At 44.7% G+C, this 20,386-nt stretch overlaps 1 protein-coding gene across 1 annotated transcript in view; it reads left to right on the top strand.

Moving 5' to 3' along the window:
• The window catches only part of DDB1 (damage specific DNA binding protein 1), a 1,539,839-nt gene that overhangs the window by 1,140,602 nt on the left and 378,851 nt on the right, over window positions 1-20,386 (top strand). The window contains exon 21 of the mRNA XM_069623834.1: window positions 724-818. Coding sequence (XP_069479935.1) covers window positions 724-818 — 95 coding nt within the window. The remainder of the gene's footprint in view (window positions 1-723; window positions 819-20,386) is intronic.

The following is a 20,386-nucleotide window of genomic DNA, read 5'->3' as shown; positions in this document are numbered from 1 at the left end:
GAATAGGTATTTAATTTTGGCAGCTGTGTATTATCAGTTTCATTGTGAGAAATCTACACGATGTATGTGTCTCTAGCTGGGTTGGATAGGATAATGGGTTTCATTTTGATTTATTCCTGGTTTCTTGGATTTTTTGTTGTGCTGTGGTGTGTCTGGCGGATGGTGTAATCCATGCTTTTAGTATGATTATGTTGATTACAATGTGGGTGGATTGAGTTACCTTTTGGGTAGCATAGGTTTTGCTGAGGGTTTGGGTGTATGATGGATGATTTTGGGTTGGTGATTGCAATGAGTTATGTTTTGTTTGTTTGAGGGAGCTTGAATGTTGTATGGCCTTTGGGCTCATTTTTGTGGATTCTTGGTCTTGACGATCTGCTTGTTGGTTGGATCCCCCAAGTGCCAGGGCTGTTGTGTCGGCTGTATTGGGCTGAGTTGTGTTGCTGTCTATTGGGGTGGCTGGTAGTGCCTTGTGACCATAGTTCAGTTATCAGTGGGGTGGGATGCACTCATTGTTTGAGGGGTAGGGGTTTGTCCTGTATTGGGGTGTAGTGAATCTGTTTGGTGTAGTGAATCTGTTTGTGTTAGTTGTTGGATAAGTTCTGGTCTCTTGGTGGATCACAGTGGGCACCGATTGGATCACTGTGGGTTGCTTAGTGGATCATTTTAGTTTACATGTTAAGGGGTTCCAGTCTGTAATGCATTGTTTTTTACTTTTCTGTACAGGAAAACTGCAAACTGTTGCTGAAAAAGAAGTGAAAGGAGCTGTCTATTCTATGGTTGAATTCAATGGGAAGCTCCTGGCCAGCATCAACAGCACTGTAAGCAGAGTTGTACCTACTGTTAGAATGTTCCAAGACCATCTTTAGGATTGAGGAACAGCAATCCACACCTATGTTGCGTTGCTTCTCTATATATGCCCAGCTCTCCCAGGGGTAAACATGGTAGAGTATCGAAGGCTAGAATTTCAAGAGGGGAGCAGAGTGGTACATGTGTGCTATGTGCCTGCCTGCCAAAATTGTTTTTATCAACAAGCAGATGCGCAAAGTACAAAAGGAGGTGGGTGGGTAAAAATCCCCACAATCACCCCTCCCCAATCATCCTTCACCTCCTTAAACCCACCACTCGTCATACGATCTGTATCACAATTGTGCTTTATTATAAAACATTCCCTGGTCCAAAACCCTTCCTTGCTCCACTGGAGCCTGCCCCCAACACTGGGGGATGTGGGTGCTAGGAGCGAGTCAGCCAAGAAAGGGGTTTGTTCAGATTTCCTGCAGTTTTAGTGCAAGCAGCCCAGGTACACCAATCGGGGGTGGATGGAAATCGTAAAAACAGTATAACAATAGGTTTGGTCAAATAAAGTGCTGCCCGCACTAGATTTATTATTCACACATGTTAGCTGGGTAAATGTAATTTTACTGATATTCTGCAGAAGAAAATATATCCCTTTAAGATGGGGGGGCATTGGGGGACTTAATTGAGCTGGAGAAGCCTCCCAGCAACTACCTTGCCTGTCTGGTGCTGCTTCAAAGAGGACTGACTCCTCACCTACCACATACATAGCTGGAAACAACCATGTTCTTTTGATTTCAGGTACAAATCTTGACCACTTTGCGAACCCCTTCACGCTCACTCTACCACACGAGACCACCACCCCCACCTGTCGCACATACTGCCGCCCATCAGCCAGACAAACCAAACACGTTACAGGCTCAACCTTAGAACTACTCAAACCACCCCTTCCTCCCCACACACATACCTCATTATTCTCAGGGGTGTGGGGGGACAACATGAGTCGGGTGAAACCACCGATCCCCCCCCCAATCCCTTTTAGAGATATCCCCTCCATGTCTCATACCTTTATGGCTTACTGTGATAGTTCCCACCAACCACCCACAAAATGTGATAACACCCTTCAGTATGATAGACCCAGAACTGCCTATCATTCCTATATATGTGGGAATACAGGGACGAGAAAGATGACTGGAGACATATCAAGAACTGCCTACCATTCCCCTGTACTGGGATGAGAAAGGTGAATGAAGCAATGCAGATCATTGATGCCGAGAAGCTGGAGAAGCGCTTTAGTGGTCGTTGGTGTTTGACGAGCACTGGGACATTTAAAAGGATTACACCTGGAGAATGGGGGTGGAGAGTGTGGGGGGGTCAGAAATGTGAGGCGGAGAACGTTTGGATGTTTTTTTGAAAAATGCCATTTTATTAACTTCCATGTTTCAACAGATGCCTCACTATCCCTACTGACAAGGATTCCCCACCCTATCAGCAACTAAAGGAAACTCTCTAACAAAGGATATATGGACCTCACACTTGAGCATAAAATACACAAGAAAATATATGGACATTCACAACAATTATCAGCAATGGTATTTCTCACATGTTCACATTCTCTATGGAAGCTGGGTGAGCTCCACTTCCCCAGGTTTCAAGTTGGGTTCAGTTCCAAGGTTCAACTAAAAGAAATAAGGAAATCTGGGTTTTCAACAAAGTTCCCACTTCTTGATTCCTTCACTTTGTCAAGCAAAAGTTCTTTTAAACAATGTCTTCCCAACAGGAAGATTTCTTGTTTTTCCTTGAGAAATCATTTTCATCAAATAGCACCAATGGTGTTCTGGGTCACTATGCTTAGCCTCAACTTAGAAATTTGAAAGACGATATACAGCTCCTTGTCAGATTCAAAGAATCACAACTTCGCGCAAGGTACAAGAAACACAGCTTCTTGGTAGCAATTCTTAAGTCTCTCTTTTTATAGGTTTATGAATCACAGTGTATATCTTTGTCAGGATGAATAGTTTATATCTTCATAGTCCCCACTACTTCCCCCTGGCTAACTCTCATACCAGATAACTTCTGTAAGAATTCACCATGCGGGTCTACTCGCCGGCCCCATAGTGTTTCAAATTTAACTGGGCTTCTGAAGTTTTAAATCTGACAAGCAAAAGTTTTATTGCAGCTTCAACAGTTTGCAGCTTGGTGACTAGCAATTTTCCAGAAAAGGCAACATTTACATCAGCGCCCCTCAACACCTTCATGCAGGCAAGGCACTCTTCCTCTGAACATTCACCTTTCAGAAGTAGAGCCTCTTTGCCGTTCTTGTCTTTCTGCAACATCAACAACTAAAATGTCCTTAAGTATTTTCTTCTATCTTGCTTATGGCTTTGGCAACGTGAATTAAACCAATCTTTAGGGAACAATCACCATCAACAAGCTTCCCATAGCCTTGCATTCACCTCTTTACTTCCTGCCAATTAGAGTAGCTTAACTGTATGCCATGGTGGTAGTCTCTTTTGGCTTTAAACAGTGTTTGACCAACTCTTTTGACTCTGGCAATACTTGTATCTCTTGGCCTTGGCCAGTGCTTGTTTCACGCTTGGCTTGGCCAATGCGTGTTCACTAACCTCACAATTAATAATGTTCACTCATTTAACTTTAGTGTCACATTATTTTCAACTGCTTCACAATTGATTCTTAGGTGAACCTTTACCTCAGAATCACTTTTTTCTTTCTATTTTGTGTATATGGTTAAACTTTAACACAAAGTCAGATATAAACATATAAGAAAGCAAAAAGCAACTGTAAAATGGCATTTAAAAATATCACAAATACATCCTTATTACATTAAAAACTAATAGAGAATGAAGATGAAAATAGAAAATGTACATCATCAGATCTTGTTATTGAAAAGATAAGACTGATATCACAACAAAATTGCAGGCAAAAACATATATATCATACCCCTGTCAAGGGTATTCAACAAGCCATCTAGACATATATCCTATACATTCCAAAATAAGGAAATCGAATGGTATTCCATATAGAATAGCAGCTTTGGCATCTCATATCTTAGCATTACACTGAAATTTCAAGATCAACTAGCAGTTTCACATCCACTTTAAATTTACGCAGATATTCCTTAGTTTTTTCCCAAATCTGGGTAATGGCGATGATTAGGCCTTTATTGAACCCAGACTAGCATTTTAGCCAGGATGTTTCGCTAGCCATATACTAATTTTCAAAATCATACTTTTCGAAATATTTATTATATATCGGTCTAATTTTAGGACAGCATGTCGAAACTTTTCTAGCCGATTCTATGGTATTGCTATTGCCATCCATACATAATCTACATTTCCTCTTCTTGACCGGAGCACCAGTCCATGCTCCCCTTGTTTCTATGATGTTCAAATTATTGAGTCTAATATCCAAGAATTTTCTGCATGTCACAGGAGACAGCAGCAATTTTAAGTGTCTTTGCATTTCTTTTGATATACTCAAAAGGCATCTTTGCAAAAGAGCTTAGTGATCTCATATTTGCCACTTTATCGTGACTAACAACCCAATCCCACTTCTCTATGGAATCCTTAAGAGATTCTACCAGTGCTGCTGCTCCATAATCCCATTTAGGTGTCCACCCTATCTTGTCAAGAAAAAAGTTGAATTTTTTCTTGAAATGTGTTCTAAGTTTCCATTCTACCTCCCTCCAGAGCTTCTTGGAGGATAGCCAAAAGGGTATTAGGTCAAGCAGATGTAAGCTTAACATACAGTTTAGCACGATTGGATTCAATACGTGCAGATAGGAAAATAAGACCCAGTTCCAGACAAACTGCGTGGATTGGAGTATATTTCGAAAGCCCGAATATTCTTCTCCATATAGTGCCCTCAGTGACATCCGCCCAGTCTGACCAATCTGAATATGATGTCTCCAAGGCATAAAGGAATATGGCTGAAAGTTTCTGTTTCTAGATATTAATAATGCCTAGAAGGCTATACCCGACCGTTTTCTTGGAAAAGGACATTACGGCAGTTAAAGTAGACATCACTTTTGCTCTTTACTTTGTTGGACCATATGATTATTTTTTTCTTTTTGCCACACACCTCATGACCTAGGTATTTAGAAGTCTTTATTGTTAATTTACCCAGCGGGCAGGAGATATAGGAGTTTTTGCAGCACTTACGGCCAACAGCCAGCCATAAATGATGTTTTGGACAGAAATGTTTTTTTAAAATCGGTATTGTATAGAGTTGGTGCTTGGGCACAGCTCTATCTGACATGCCTTTCAATGGATATGGGGTCAGACATCAGTCCCATATTGTCTAACCGAATTCTGGCCTTACCCTACTCCTAAATCATCCTACACAGATAGACCAGATGTTTAGGCTACCCAATGATTCAAGTTTCTCCCGCAGGTTCATACGATCAACTGTGTCGAACGCAGAGGAAAAATCTACTAACAGCATGTACAAAGGTAACCTATCAACACCATTAGCTTGCTCAATTAGAGTATTTACAATGAAGATGTTGTCATTGATCGAGCAGCCTTTTCAAAATCCCATTTGGGCCTTATCCAGAATGTGCTCACTATCCATTTATTAATCTCCCTGAGTATTAGTGTACAAAAGATCTTACTAGGTACATCCGTTAACGCCAAAAGGCGATAATTCTCAGGGAGATTAAGAGGACCGTTCTTAAACACTGGGATGATATTGTAAATTTCGAAGGGATTGTGTCCTCCGACGTATTCCTTATCTTAGATATCTCTTTCCAGCTTTGCTGGCCTCGGAAATTTTTTCTCTAGAGGGCGCTGCGCGTCAACGTCCGCCGAGTCGATGTCCCTCGACAGCCGCCGTATCGACGTCATCCTGCCTATAAAGGCCGCGCGCAGCGTCCGTTGCTCAGTTCCGTTTTTCCGCGCTTATTCAGTGCCTCGCAATATCGTTGCTCAGTTTCGTAGATAATTAATCCAATTTCCTCGAGATATTCGATCCATACTCAATGGCTTCCTCGTCGGAACCGACGACCCCTCGGTCCGGCTTTAAAAAATGCAGAGACTGGGGAAAAAAGATGTCGCTGACTGACCCTCACAGAGTTTGTCTGTGGTGTTTGGGAGCTGAACACCATTGTTCGGAGTGCGAGGACTGTATATCCATGACAGCTAAGGCCCTGAAGGAGCGTAGGGGGAAGCTGGAAAAAGGTAAGACTTCTAAAGCTTCTTCTTCCTCGACGAAGTCGAGACATTCGTCTCCTCGTCACCATTCGCGCTCCAGGTCTCGAAGCGTTTCCCATCACTCCTCGAGATCGAAGCACTCGAAGAGGAGACGTCGAAGATCCCCTTCTTCGTCGTCCTCTTCCTCTGTTTCACCTAAGAGAATCCCTTGCCCCACGAAACATAGTTCCCGCGCTGAATGGGAGGAATTCTGAAAAAATATGAGCGTCTTCGAGAAAGCGGCCTCAACCCCCTCGAAGACTGCCGAGAGCGATGCTCTGGTCGAAAGACCCGAAGGTGGTCCAAAACGCCGCGAGTCGCAGTACCCGGCGAAGGAAGCTTCTCGAGCACGTCACGAACCCTCGAGTAAAGCAAAGACCTCGAATCCTTCTTCGAAGGTTCCGTCGACGCCGAGGTCGGTGTCTTCGACGCCGTTGTCGAAGGGACCTTCGACACACGGGTCTGTCGACTCGACGCCATCCTCAACACCGGCGTCGACGCCAAGGAAAGTCACGGTTGCGGAGCACCCAGTGGCTATTCCCAGGTCTTCGATGACAATGTTGTCGAGATTGTCGACATCCTCAAGCAGAATTCCAATTCTATCGAGGACCTCGAGGCCTCCGCCTTTGTTTTCGACACCACGTTCGAAGCCTTCGACGGCGTCGACGACGACATCGACGTTTTCGAGGCCGATTACAAGAAGTTTGGCACCCTCTGCCTTGGAGATGGGTTTCACACCCTTTGTGAGTTCAGACCAATTGAGAACAATGTCCTCCATTATGGAAGAGGGAGAACTATCTGACCAAGAAGAGACATTTGAGTTGCAGGGATCTGCAACCCCAGTTCAAGAGGAGTTATCCTCAGAGGAACGCAGATTAAAGGAACTCCATGATTCCTTACATGAGGCAAGTGGTTTAGACACTTCCCCAGAGGTGGAGTTCGCTAGGCCAGACCTGGGGGAGCATGCTGAAACCCCTTATAGAGCCTTAATGGCCAGGATCACAGAATTTATGGGGTGGTCAACACCAGGCTTTCCAACAGGATGACCTCACGGATATTCTTGATAAAGGTCCACAGGAGGATCCTGTAGTACCTTTTCATAAAGCTCTTAAAAGGAAAATCATGAAGAACTGGGAAACCCCAGATGTCGTCCCGGCAGTAAATAAAAAACTGTCTACTAAATACAGGGTATCTTCTGCAGACCCAGAGTTTTTGTCCAAACACCCATCCCCAGAAAGTCCGGTGGTACAGGCAGCATCTTCTACTGACATCAAGACTGCTTACCCTACCGTCCCACAGGACAGGGACGATAAAAAATATGATGCTATGGCTAAGAAAATCTTTTCGGCATGTAGCATGGCGTTAAAATCTATTAATGCTACTTGCACCCTTGCTAGATTTAGCCATACACTTTGGGAGTGTGCTTCTACAGCGGCTGACTGCATCCCGAAGGGAGAAGAAAGGGAGGCGTTCCTAAATATCATACAGGACGGTAAAGACGCTATGTGCGAATCCCTCCAGACGGGCATTGATTCGGCTGACAGTATCAGCAGAGGAATGGCGGCAAGTACAACCACCAGGAGATTTGCTTGGTTGAGAAAGTCTGGTTTTGCCCCAGATGTGCAAGCCAGGCTCTTGAACATGCCATTTGATGGCTCTTCTTTGTTTGGGAAAAAGGCGGATGACAGTTTAGAAAAACTGCAAACATCAAAGGCAGCAGCAAAAACCCTAGGCGCTGCAATCCGTCAGACACCTTTTCGTCCGACAGGAACCTCTGCGAGAGGCAAGTCCTTTCGCTTCTACTCCGCATTCGGAAGAGGTAGATGACGACCGGCTCAAAGGGGACAAAGAAGAACTACCCGAGGTGGACGGGGTAGATATTCAAAAGCCGCAGTAACAGCAGGTGCCTCTTTACCATCGGCATCTGCATCAGCCGCCCCAAAACCACTCTGAGGACTTCCCTCACAAGACACCTGTAGGAGGCAGGTTAACTCAAACTCTGGCGGAATGGCAGGCTATCACGTCAGATGCTTGGGCATTGGAGACAGTTGCACAAGGTTACTGCCTGCCTCTCCTACGCATACCTCAGAGTCATCCACCGGGGATCAGCTCTCAAAAAGCTCCAGATCTGCTCCTCTTGCAGGAAATTTTAGACCTGCTAGAGAAAGGTGCCATAGAACCGGTACCTGTAGCGAAGAGGAACAAGGGCTGGTACTCCTCTTACTTTCTCATTCCAAAGAAAGACGGAGGACTGAGACCCATCTTGGACTTGCGAGAATTGAACAAATTCCTCAGGAAAGACAAATTCAAGATGGTAACTCTTTCTCAGATCCTTCAGGCCCTTCAGTTCCAGGACTGGTTGGTATCCCTGGACCTTCAGGACGCTTATTTCCATGTGCCAATCCATCTCAAACACAGGAAATACCTGAGGTTCGCAATTGGCAACTCTCATTATCAATTTCGAGTGCTGCCATTTGGGCTGACCTCCGCTCCGAGGGTCTTCACCAAGTTAATGTTGGTAGTGGCTGCAAGTCTAAGGAGGGAAGGGATTCACGTCTACCCCTACCTGGACGATTGGTTGATCAGAGCTGTATCTTCGGAACAAGCTCAGATCCAGCTAGATCATGTTTGCAACTCCCTTCACAGACTGGGCTTCTCCCTCAATTTAAAGAAGTCACAAATTATACCATCGCAGAGACTCCAGTTCATCGGAGCGATCCTGGACACTTCCCTCGGAAAAGCCTCGCCACCAGAGGTGAGGGCTCAAGATATTCTACAGATGGTTACCAAGTTTCAAAATGCCCACCGTCTCCCAGCCTTCGACTTTTTGAGGTTGCTTGGCCTCATGGCATCCTGCATTTTCCTAGTGCCAGAGGCTTGCCTGAGAATGAGATCCCTCCAGTGGGCACTGAGCACTCAGTGGTCACAATTCTCAGGGAGAATGACAGATCTTCTTCAGGTTCCCGACAGGGTGGCTCGAGACCTTCAGTGGTGGGCCTGTCAGGAGAACATTCTGAAAGGAGAGCAGTTTTGGCAACCCTGGCCAGAGATAACAGTAGTCACGGATGCCTCACTCACGGGGTGGGGAGCCCACGCCAACGACTTGACCATCAGCGGTCGTTGGTCTCCATCAGAGTCCAGACTACATATCAACCTGTTAGAGCTGAGGGCCATCAGACTTGCGCTGAAGGCTTTTCTGCCATCTGTACAAGGAAAGAATGTCCTGATAATGACGGACAACACAGTGGCCATGCATTACCTCAACAAAAGAGGAGGCGTAGGATCACTACCTCTGTGCAGAGAGGCGATGCAGCTCTGGTTTTGGGCAATCCAAGAAGGAATCTCTCTATCGGCAGTTCACCTAGCTGGAGAGAAGAACTTGACAGCGGACGCTCTGAGCAGGCAGAGCACAGTCTCCCACGAGTGGGAACTAGCTCAGGAAGTCCTTCAAGAGATCTTCGCCCTTTGGGGAACCCCTCAGGTGGATCTGTTCGCCACCAGTGTCAACAGGAAGTGCGATCTGTTCTGTTCAAGGGAATTTCCCCCGAGAGGAGCTCAGCGAGACGCGTTCATAGTGGACTGGGAGTTTCCGCTTCTGTACGCGTTTCCACCGGTCCCTGTCATTCCTCAACTGATCAGGAGGTTGAGAAGATTCCGGAAAACCATGCTCCTAATTGCCCCGGATTGGGCCAGGAGAACGTGGTACCCGGACCTTCTAGACTTGTCCATCTGCCCTCCAATTCGACTTCCACTCAGAGAATCTGCTCTCACAGAAGGGAGGTCAGGTTCTCCATCCAGACATCAAAACCCTCAACCTTCACGCTTGGCTTCTGAAAGGCTGAGGTACAAGGATTGGGTTCTCCCTGATGATGATATGGAGGTGTTGCTTTCGGCAAGGCGGCCAGCAACAAAATCTTTATACCGCTGCCGTTGGAACAGATTTTGCAGCTGGTGTAGAGAAAAGAATATCGTTCCCTTTTAATGTGGTACACCAATGGTTTTGTCCTTCCTACTTTATTTAGCGAATTCAGGCCTTCAAGTTGGCACCATCAAGGGCTATCTCGCAGCGCTATCCATCTTTAAGCGCACTGCGGAAGAACCATCCTATTTCAAGTTACCCTTGGTAATACAGTTTCTAAAAGGGTTAACTAACGTTTATTCCCCAAGACCATTCCAGGTTCCCCTATGGGATTTAAACTTAGTCCTAACTTTCCTGATGGGCACACCTTTCGAACCACTCCACTCTTGTTCGTTAAGATTTCTTACCCTTAAGACTGTTTTATTAGTATCACTTACATCTGCTAGAAGGGTGAGCGAGTTACAAGCTCTTTCTTGTAAACTCCCTCATACAATCTTTCACAAAGACAAAGTTGTTCTGCAAGTGAAGCCTAATTTCCTCCCAAAGGTGGTTTCTGAATTTCATATCACTCAGAAGATTACCCTTCCATCTTTCTATCCTCCTCCCCATCCGGGGAAAGAGGAAGAGAGGTTACACAGGCTGGACCCAAGAAGGGCTTTAAGTTTTTACATTAGTAGACTGGCTAGGATAAGACAAGCAGACCAGCTGTTTGTAGGCTACGCAGGTCACAAGCTGGGGTTACCGATAACTAAGCAGACCATTTCCAGATGGATCATTTTAGCCATTTTGGAATGTTATAAACTGGCAGGAAAAGAGCCCCCTCAAAATCTTAGGGCTTATTCGACCAGAGGTATCGCAGCTTCATCGGCCCTCAAAAGAGGAGTGCCGGTTAGAGACATATGTGCGGCTGCCACATGGTCGTCCGTCCATACCTTTACACGGTTTTACAACTTGGATTCCTCCTCCAGTCAAGAGACTAGGTTTGGAAGGGCAGTATTGCACTCTATTCATCAATAAGAGGAAGCATGAAGTCAGTACTCCCACCTCCAATAACAGAATAGTGCTATGGGAGCCTATCTAAGCTAAGGAATACGTCGGAGGACACACTCCCTTCGAAGAACAAGTTACTTCTTACCTTGTAACGTTCTTTCGATGGGATGTTCCTCCAACGTATTCCTTATCGACCCTCCCATCCATCCCCGCAGTACTACTTCCCTTGTTGTTGTAGCTTACGCTCCTTCAGGGTGATCAGTCTAGTCCAGAAAGAATTGTGGGCTACAAAACGGAACTGAGCAACGGACGCTGCGCGCGGCCTTTATAGACAGGATGACGTCGATACGGCGGCTGTCGAGGGACATCGACTCGGCGGAAGTCGATGCGCAGCGCCCTCTAGAGAGAAAATTTCCGAGGCCAGCAAAGCTGGAAAGAGATATCTAAGATAACGAATACGTTGGAGGAACATCCCATCGAAAGAACTTTACAAGGTAAGAAGTAACTTGTTCATCTGCCCAAGTTTCTGGATTCTCTTTAATTACGATGTTACAAAGCCCATCGGGCCCAGGGGCTCTAGAGGATTTCAGATTCTTAATCATCATTATGATGTCTTCTCTACAGATGTTCAGATTGGATATAATTTTTTTTTGCAAGAGTGCTTACAACACCTTTAAATGTATCCATGAGTAACCTGGGCCAGATAGAACTATCAATAGGTATAATAAGCTCCTGCTTCCCACCATTGCTAATAGATTTAAAGCTAGCCCAAAATGTCTTGGTATCTCAATCTATCAACAACCGCACCATATGTTGCCAATTGATGTTGTTGTCAGAGACCAGATAGCGTCTGACCCCATTTCTGTGGTTGTTCTTAATCTGGCATTTAGCTGTTTGTAGAGACTCAGGACTTAGACCACTACGATCACATATTCGGAGTTCTCTACGCATCTTAGTTTTCATACCATGTATAACCTTCTCATATGGCCTCTGAGAATCATGTCCGTGCTTACGCGTAACTTTTCACCTATAGGCATCATAGCGTGCATGCATGAGGCTATCCAACACACAATTTCTTCAGCTGATCGTCTAGCCAGTTGTTCAACCAGAAGCCCTTCACTCCATGCTCTTGCCTTTGCAAGATTAGCATCAGACCATCCTAATCTGTTACCACTACTGGTGATGTCAACTTCCCCAATCCTATCCAGGTGCGACTGTTTTATGTCCCACATGATGGTACATAACAGCTGAGTATGGTCACTAAATGAATTCTCCAATATTTGAAAACTAGACAGATGATCATACAACTTAGCATTTAAATAGATATAGTCAAGTGTCGATGCATAGAGGCAGTTAGTCCATGTATAGATGATTTTGGACTGATCTGCCCCGAACCCATTTGCCACCTGAAATTCCAAATCTGTTATAAAGGTTTTACAACTTTCTGCCTTTGTCATGACTACCTCTTCTGTAATGTGTGTGTTATCAGACAATATGATATTGGAATTCAAATCGCCTCCCATGATATTCATCTCAGCCCCAGATGTATATTTATCAATTAGGCATTCATATATATCCAGTTGAATAACAACAGTATGGTCATCGCCCGGGGAGTCATACATGTATTGATCAACAGGATTTTACTATCATCATTCACTCGAACTTCAACTATTAGTATATTGGGTTTATTCATCACTTGTATACATTCAGCAGAGTCGAGGAAGTTAGATACCAATATAATTAGCCCCCCATATGGCTACCCTTTGCTCCTCTTTTTGCAGTTATGATGAGCAGTATAGCCGTCAAATTCAACTGCTTGCATAAGCCAGGTCTCCTGTACACAAAAATGATCTGAGCTTTATTAAAAGTACTATAGGAGCCTGATTCCGCCAGAAAATGGTGATTCCCTCGGGTATTCCATGACATTAAGGTACGTTCAGCTCACTTGCAGTTTTTAACAGGTGGCAGAAAGGAACACAGCCATTCCCAATGGGATTTCCCTACTGCATCGCCATCCATAGGTGTCTTTCCTAGTTTCCTCAATTCAACTTTATTGCACTTTTTCTTGGTTTTATTCAGCCCAGCCACATCATCCGTTTCACATCCAACATCTAGCCATTCCTTTTCAATTCATCCTTACAGTCCCTAATGCGGCATACCACTGCTTCAGAGAAACAATATACCCTTGTTATATACCCGGGACATTGTTCTACAAACTTGAAATCCCTGCTTTTTATAATCCTCCACGCCAATTGAGAGCCGAGGATTTCCAAAAGCTTGCTTCTGTTAATAGGCTTTCTATTTTTCTTAGCAGATGTTGAGATAGTGATAGTGTATACTAGGGAGATATCCATTGTGTTTGCCACCATGGTTTTTGCTCACCTGCTGTTTCAGAGTTCTAAACTTCACTTTCTTTTTACATGTTGGAGTAGGAACCCCAACAGACTCAATACTACTATTGAGTGTGCTGTCTGTTGTATCCAGAGAGCTAGTGCTAGATTCTTCATATAGACTCACCCCATCAGGTAGTGTAGGGATGCTCTTAACCTTTTGACTATTCTTAGATGCAAGCAGAGCAAGTCTTTTTGCTTTCCTGGCGACTTTCTTCTGCTTTTAGAAAGAGGTTGTTCCATTAGGAGTTGCCTTGTTTCCTCATTATCATCTTCCACCATGATTATAGGCTTAGGAAGTCATTTCTGCTTTCTTCTCCTCTTTTTGACAGATGACATCAATCCATAATCTCGCAATCGCTCCCCGCTGTAATCACCAATGTGGACTCAATTTTAGCACTACCCAAAGAATCTATAGTAGTTTTTAATGGTCTAGCTTCTTTTTGTAGACCGGCATCCTTGGGTCCCACTACTATGTTCACACATTGAATACCCTTAAGTAATTCAGCATCATTTTTCTAACTTGACATGCAATATTGTGACATAGCTTTAATATAATTTTCAAGGCAAAACTAGTTGCTGTATTATGAGCATCAAATTCCTTGAGCTTATTCTCAACTTAACAATTGCAATATTTGTGATCAATGCTTGAGGGTACAGTGTCTTGTGTTTCCACATTTATATCAGTAGAACCATCCACCAGACCAGTAAGTCGTGGAGAGCAAGAAAGTCTATCAGAAGAAGGTACATTAGTTATTAATATTCACATTCTGATCCCCTTAAGTGCGGAGCAGTAGGATTTCTATTTTCCACACATAGCACTTCAGTATGTCTCTGTTCCATATTTGAGAACTGGCCCTCTAAGCTATAACATAAATGTAGCAATTAGTTATTATTGTCAAATTCAGCTAAGGTGCACGCAACCTCATTGCAAGGGTAAATGGATCCTTCAGGCTCAGCATGGATTTCCACAACAGCTATTTGTTCTCCAAAAAAAATCTGATTTTTTTTTTGTCTTTAGAAGGGATAGTTAGGATACTTATTTGAACTGTTTGCTTCGGCAAAGGCACTTCTATTCTTTTTATTGCCCTTTATTTTGCTCCAAAGTTTAGCTTAATCCGCAGTGAACAAGTTTGTACTGTTTCACAGCTTGACACTGTGTACTATGTACTTCAGGCTCAAAGACAAATCCACAGTCGCCTGAGAAGGTACAGAGTATCAAATTTATCAGATCTTTCGGTTCCAAATATTTCAGATGTGGCCAAGAATATTCAAAAACTAATATCCAACTGGTTTAAAGATGTGAAGATCTGCAATCACCAGTTGGCTAAAGTAACTTAAAGCAGCACCACTTAGTCGTATTTGTGGCAGTAAGGTTGAGATGTGCGATGATTGGATATATTATATTAACGCTCTGTTCACGTACCAACCAGCTGGTTCAAAAATATGGGAATTCGCAGTCACCAGCTGGTTAATGGTACTAAAAGAAGCACAACTTACAATCGTATATGTGACAGTAAGGTCGTAATGTACGATGATTGACATAACTGAAGATAAGGGATGCTTAGAACATTCAGAGCAGCAGTCCTGCTTACCTCATTCTTGCTAAATGAAGCGTTCCTCTGCAGTCCCGCGGCACCCGGCAACCAAAACTGAATACCGAACACACACTGCTCGCACACCGTGCATGCAATGTGTTTTTACAGGAAGTGGGTCCACAGATGATAATAGAAAGAGGACTAAGAAAAGTTCGACCTCTGCTGCAGCTCCAAATTGAGGGATGCAGAGCTCCAAGACAAGACCTCTGCCGCTGTAGCCACCGAACACACACTGCTCGCACAATGCAAATCACTTTTAGACATGTGCGACGAGTCTCATCTGTTTTCAGACATTTTTAATTAACTTGTTTTACCGCTTTTTACTCTTATGCGAGTGAAATGAATGATGTTCACTTATACACAAGTGCTACTTACTGCTCATTATCTGACAATCAACTGTCAGTTTGATATAGCTTTCACTTGTACATGAGTGATTCTGCTTAGATAATGTTGCCTCCCTTTGTTCGTGCAAGGAATACGCACGCACTGTAGCACTTATCAGCTTCTGTCTTGCACCCTTGGTGTTCTGCATGGTTTGGACTGCTTCTGGACTCTTTTGGACACACACCCCTCTTGAGTGAAGGTATCTTCGGTCCTGCTACGCTGTAAAGGAGCTCCTTTTGCTCCTGGGACCTTCGGCTACATAACACTCTACAACCATGGTCTCCGGCATGCTTCCCGCTGCACAATTTCTGCAATCGGGTTCACATGTTGAAAAGCTGTCTTCCTTCATGCCTTTGGCTGCGCAACCTCTGCACTTCAGATTTAGGGGGAACAGGACCATCTCAAGAAAGGAAGCTGAAATCTGCTTGGTCAAAGTCCAGGCATCCCTTCATTCCACCCACTTCTGCTTGGATTGCCAACACCATGCTCTGCCTCCGCTGTGGCTATTGCAGCGACCACTCCAGCTACAACTCCATCTTCTCCCAATGGCCTGCACCTGAGGGGGCCTTTTAAGCCTCTGTTTCCCTCAGGTGTGGGTCATTATGCTTAACAGGCTGACTGCTCTTGCAACATTGCTCTTTAGCCCTCTTCCTCGTCCCAGTACTTCGGGGATTATGGGACTTGTAGTCCCAACCGTTAGAATTCGGCTTTCTTGTTAGCTTTTTAATTTTAAATGTAGATTTACTTTGCATATATGCATATAAGGAAAGGTCAAGAGTTTATTTGGTAAGAGGAAGGCAATTTATTCAACGATTATTCATAGGTTTCCTTCCACTGTACCTCTGGGAGTAAAGGTGACTTTTGACTTTAGCAGTCTCAGATGGTCTTTGCTTATTTGGAGTACGTAAAGGTCACACCCACCAGCTTTACCGACATCCACAGGCTCTTCCATTTTAGATATAAATACTGCGTCTCAGCCCACAGGATCGCCTCACCAACCAGGGCCTTGCGTCCTCCCAGGTGATCTTCCCTGGCCACCTGGGAGGAGACTTTAGGGAGGGTTTTAGTGAGGGATCCACAGGATTCATTGCAAGAGTCAAGATTCCCGACTTTGGTCAGGGAACTTGGAGGAAGGAGACAGTCACGCAGGAGGAGGCAGCTCGAAGAAACAGCATTCGTTGAAAGCCTGCCTGGAGAGAAGTCCTGTGTAAGCGCTGGGAACGAGGGAAGCAGAGAAGTTGTCCGACACGAGATCCGTAGAGCAGGAGAAATGACAGCCGCCCACGACGATCAGGGAGAGGAAGCTGCGAGAGCCACAATAAGCTCCCGAGCAGCCAAGCAAAGCCTGTGAACCTGTAGTAGGGAGCTGGGACACCCCAGCACTTTGCGTAGAGCATCACGTAAGAAAGCAAAGCACTAAACAAGTGAAAGCTAGCTAGCAGCAGGGATTTGAGATGCCGGGCAAAAGTATATAACTAATGAGTATGAGAACGGGTGGGTGACTAGATATCTAGTGAAAAGAGCAACCAGTCTGACAATTGATATAACAAGAACAGGGTTACGAGTATAGAATCCTCAACCAATTGTGAAAGAGTTGTATTACATGATAAAACCCTGGCTTGATAGTATACCAGGCAAAGCTAAGTTTGCAAGTATGTAAAGTGAATCACATGAAAAGCCCTGGCAGGAGATTTCTGTGTTGAATCATGCTTTGCCATCAATGATTCCCCGGCGATGATCTAGTGCCACATGGCCAGAGGACGGCAGCCGCTACCTGATCCTGGGGATAGTACTGTGAGGGAGGATAATGTGGAAGGGGACTGCCAGGAGGAGGTGATGACTCCTTTCGGAGGGACGTGGTATTTCCCTCTTTCTTATGAAGATAACCCTATGACACACAACCCTCTGGCATACTGTAATTCCAAGCAAAAGTCCTTTCATTCCTCATACACACACAAAACACATCTAACATCTCCAGTTTCTAATTTTTTTTCTAAGTAAAAGTCCCAAACAATGTCCTGAAAATTATGTGGACTCCAATTCCCATGAAGCCTCAAGTATGGAGACGAGAAATGAGTTAATGCAGATTGAAAGAAATGCAAAGTTGAACATGCAGACTAGTTGTGTTCGTGACACACGAGTGTGTGGGACATTTACAAATAGTATGCACACTCGAGGTGGAGGCAGAGCCGGAGAAGGCAGCAGTATGGGAAAGGACCGTGCTTGAGAGAGCAGGCACTTCCAGGCAGTGGCTTGCAGTTACCTACCGGAATGGCACGAGACACGCTGTTGGAGGACTGTCTGAGTGCCGGGAGGAGCAGCAGAGCTACCGGAGACACGGTTGTGCCAAGAAGCAGCAGTCACAGCGAGAAGCATGTGGGTGAGCACAGAGCTGCTGGGAGCACTGGAGGAAGGGCTGCAGTGTGAGGGAGGCTATCCAAAAGAGGAATCTTCATTGCAGCAAAGTGCCACAGGTCAGGAGCGCTGCAAGACACTTGAGTCTGCCCAAAGCCTTCGGGGATCCTGGTGCGTACCAACGGGCATGTAAGCCAATTATATTTCAATACCGACCAAATAAACTACAGAGACAGAACTTGAACAAATCCCCGTGTATGAGATGTCAATGTGGGGAAACTTGGAGCAAGTAGTACCTCAAGCAAATGAACTAGAAACACAGTGAAGTAATACAAATGTGTTATACTAAAGGACAGTGAAACAGAGAAGTAGTCCTGTTGAAAGGGGTACATCAGGCAGTGAACATTTGGGGGAAGATACCCTGCAGAGAAGTCTACCAGGGGATCTGCAAGATCCCAGAAACGGATTCACAGCAGGGGAGTATACCAGGCAATTCAAAGTATATGGCATTTATAATGTAATGTTAGAAGATACCTGGCACAAGAATATACAAGGGGATCGAAAGATCCCATATGGGGGTTCCTGTCAGGAAAGTCTACAAGGAAATCCATTAAAACGTTAACAAGGAAATCTAGTGTGGAAATCTAGTGTGGAAGTTCTCGTTTGAATAAGAACCTTATTGTTTGTGTGCAAATAAACATTGGAAGAGCTAGACGTCCTGGAACATATTGTTCTCACAATTGTCTAAACAGAGTATAAAGACCCAAAGGAAATGTTGTTTGAAAGAGACCCCTTTCGCCATCCCACCTAAATATCCAGGGGAAGGGAACCACCCTCTGGATCCAAGGATTTCGCCCTGGAAAATACTGTTTCTGTTGGATGCATCTACTTGATTTGATAGTAAAATCTTTTTGCCTCGCATAAGTCAGACATTTCCTTGCACCCTTAGTTCATTTCTACTGTGAGGGTCAGATTAGTATGTTTTGGACTCAAGAACAGTTTATAAGTTTGACAACTTGACAGACTGATTTTTAGTTTGTTTCCTAGGTAGGGAAACTCTTTCGGATAGGGGCAGAGAGTCCTTTATCCAACCTTTTGATTTTAATAAAATGTCTGATTATGAAAATATTAATATTACAACTTTGTGTCTGCCTTTCATGTCTCACCCCTCACAGTATACCAAGCAAAGCCAAGTTTGTAAAAAGTGTGTGACGTGTATCAAAGGAGGAAGCCTTGGCAGGAGAGTATACCAGGCAAAGTTAAGTGTAACGAGGCAATCCTAAGGAACACACACATCTTTAAGACTTTGAATGTTATTGAATGTGTAAAAGCCTGGCAGGAAAGCATACCAGGTGATCTGCGAGTCTGGGACTCGTACCCAAGTTGCAAGACTGTGAAAAGGGAATCGCGAAGAAGATGCAGACCCTTAAATTCTGACTTGTTTAAACTGTTTGTGTTGTGGAAAGAAACCTGAGAAAAGGGGCCATCCCCTGGACCTGTGGACTTTGAACATTACCTATTTTAACCTTTTTGTTGGAGTTATCCTTTTTCCTTTGAACTTGAACATTTGTATGTTATATACATTTGTAAAGCGCAGTGTCGCCCAGAGGCATCATGGCGCTGGTAAGGAAGCTGCGAGATCAGGGAACACAAAAAGGGCAGAACATTAGAACAGGGTGGTCTTCAGAGCTTTCCTGAAAGCCAGATGGTTAGCTAAGGATTTAAGTGATAATGGCAGAATGTTCCAAAGCTTGGCTGCGGTAATAAAAAAGGCTCTACCGCCATCTATGCTTTCAAGGCCAATGACAATACCCTTAGCACATTATAGTTACTTTCTAGAGTGTGAGGACTAGGATAGGATTTTCAGACTCGGGACATTTTGATTTGGACATACCCTTAGTTTAATACCTCCTAGTGTACGGATAGTGAGGCTTGTTCCAAACCTTTTTGTTATTTCAATAAAAGTTTGTAGCTATCGCTAGGAGTCCTCTGTGTCTGCGTCTCATTCCTGGTTCATCACACTATCCTTGAGGTGGAGATGTTGAAGGGCTTCCTATCTATGCTCAGTACTGGCAGGGAAGCCTCTCGCCAGATCTTACAATCTGGATTGTGCACAGCTGATTGTGTTGGCAGATCCATGACTAAAAGTACAGTTGTAAGGCGTCATTCCAGGATGAGGGAGTCGGGGTTTGCACACTGTCCAAGCAAAACTCTTGGGTATGCCCTTTTGATACAGTACCTGTTTGGGGCTAAATCTGATGACCCATTTTAGAAGTTCCAATCATCGAAGGTGACTGCATAGTCCTTGAGGCTGGCCATGCAACAACCCTCTGTGCCTTCCGTCAGGGGTCTGGGGTTACGACCCTCACCTGCCTACGTCCTGGGTGGTGGACGCCAGGCTTCCCTGGGAACACTGCATGCAGGAGATTTAGGATAGGGGTTTAGTGGTGCCCCCAGAGGTGGTTTGGTGGCCGGCACTGGCCCCTTGGCGCCACAAGGCGCAAAACCTCTGAGATTTTCTGCCACAAGTTCTCTGTGGGAGATGGTTTTCCCAGTTCAGCTCGTAATGGTCCAGGGTCACGTCAGACACCTGTGCCTTGCAGGTCATACAACAGGCCTACTGTATCCCTTTCATGCAACATCCCTCAAACAATGACCCTCAATCCAAACCCTGACCCCTCCGACTTTATCCTCCTGGACGAGGTCAGTCAGCTTCTCTTAAAGAGCACAATAGAGCTTGTGCCTCGCATGAAACACGTCAGGGGTTGGTATTTTGTATACTTTCTGGTGCTGAAGGAGGACAGGGTT

The sequence above is a fragment of the Ambystoma mexicanum genome, chromosome 11 (genome assembly GCF_040938575.1).
Source record: "Ambystoma mexicanum isolate Mex_15411 chromosome 11, UKY_AmexF1_1, whole genome shotgun sequence".
In the NCBI taxonomy this organism is placed as follows: domain Eukaryota; kingdom Metazoa; phylum Chordata; class Amphibia; order Caudata; family Ambystomatidae; genus Ambystoma; species Ambystoma mexicanum.
The sequence above is the reverse complement of the archived record's forward strand: the minus strand, read 5'-3'. Positions and strand labels throughout refer to the sequence as shown.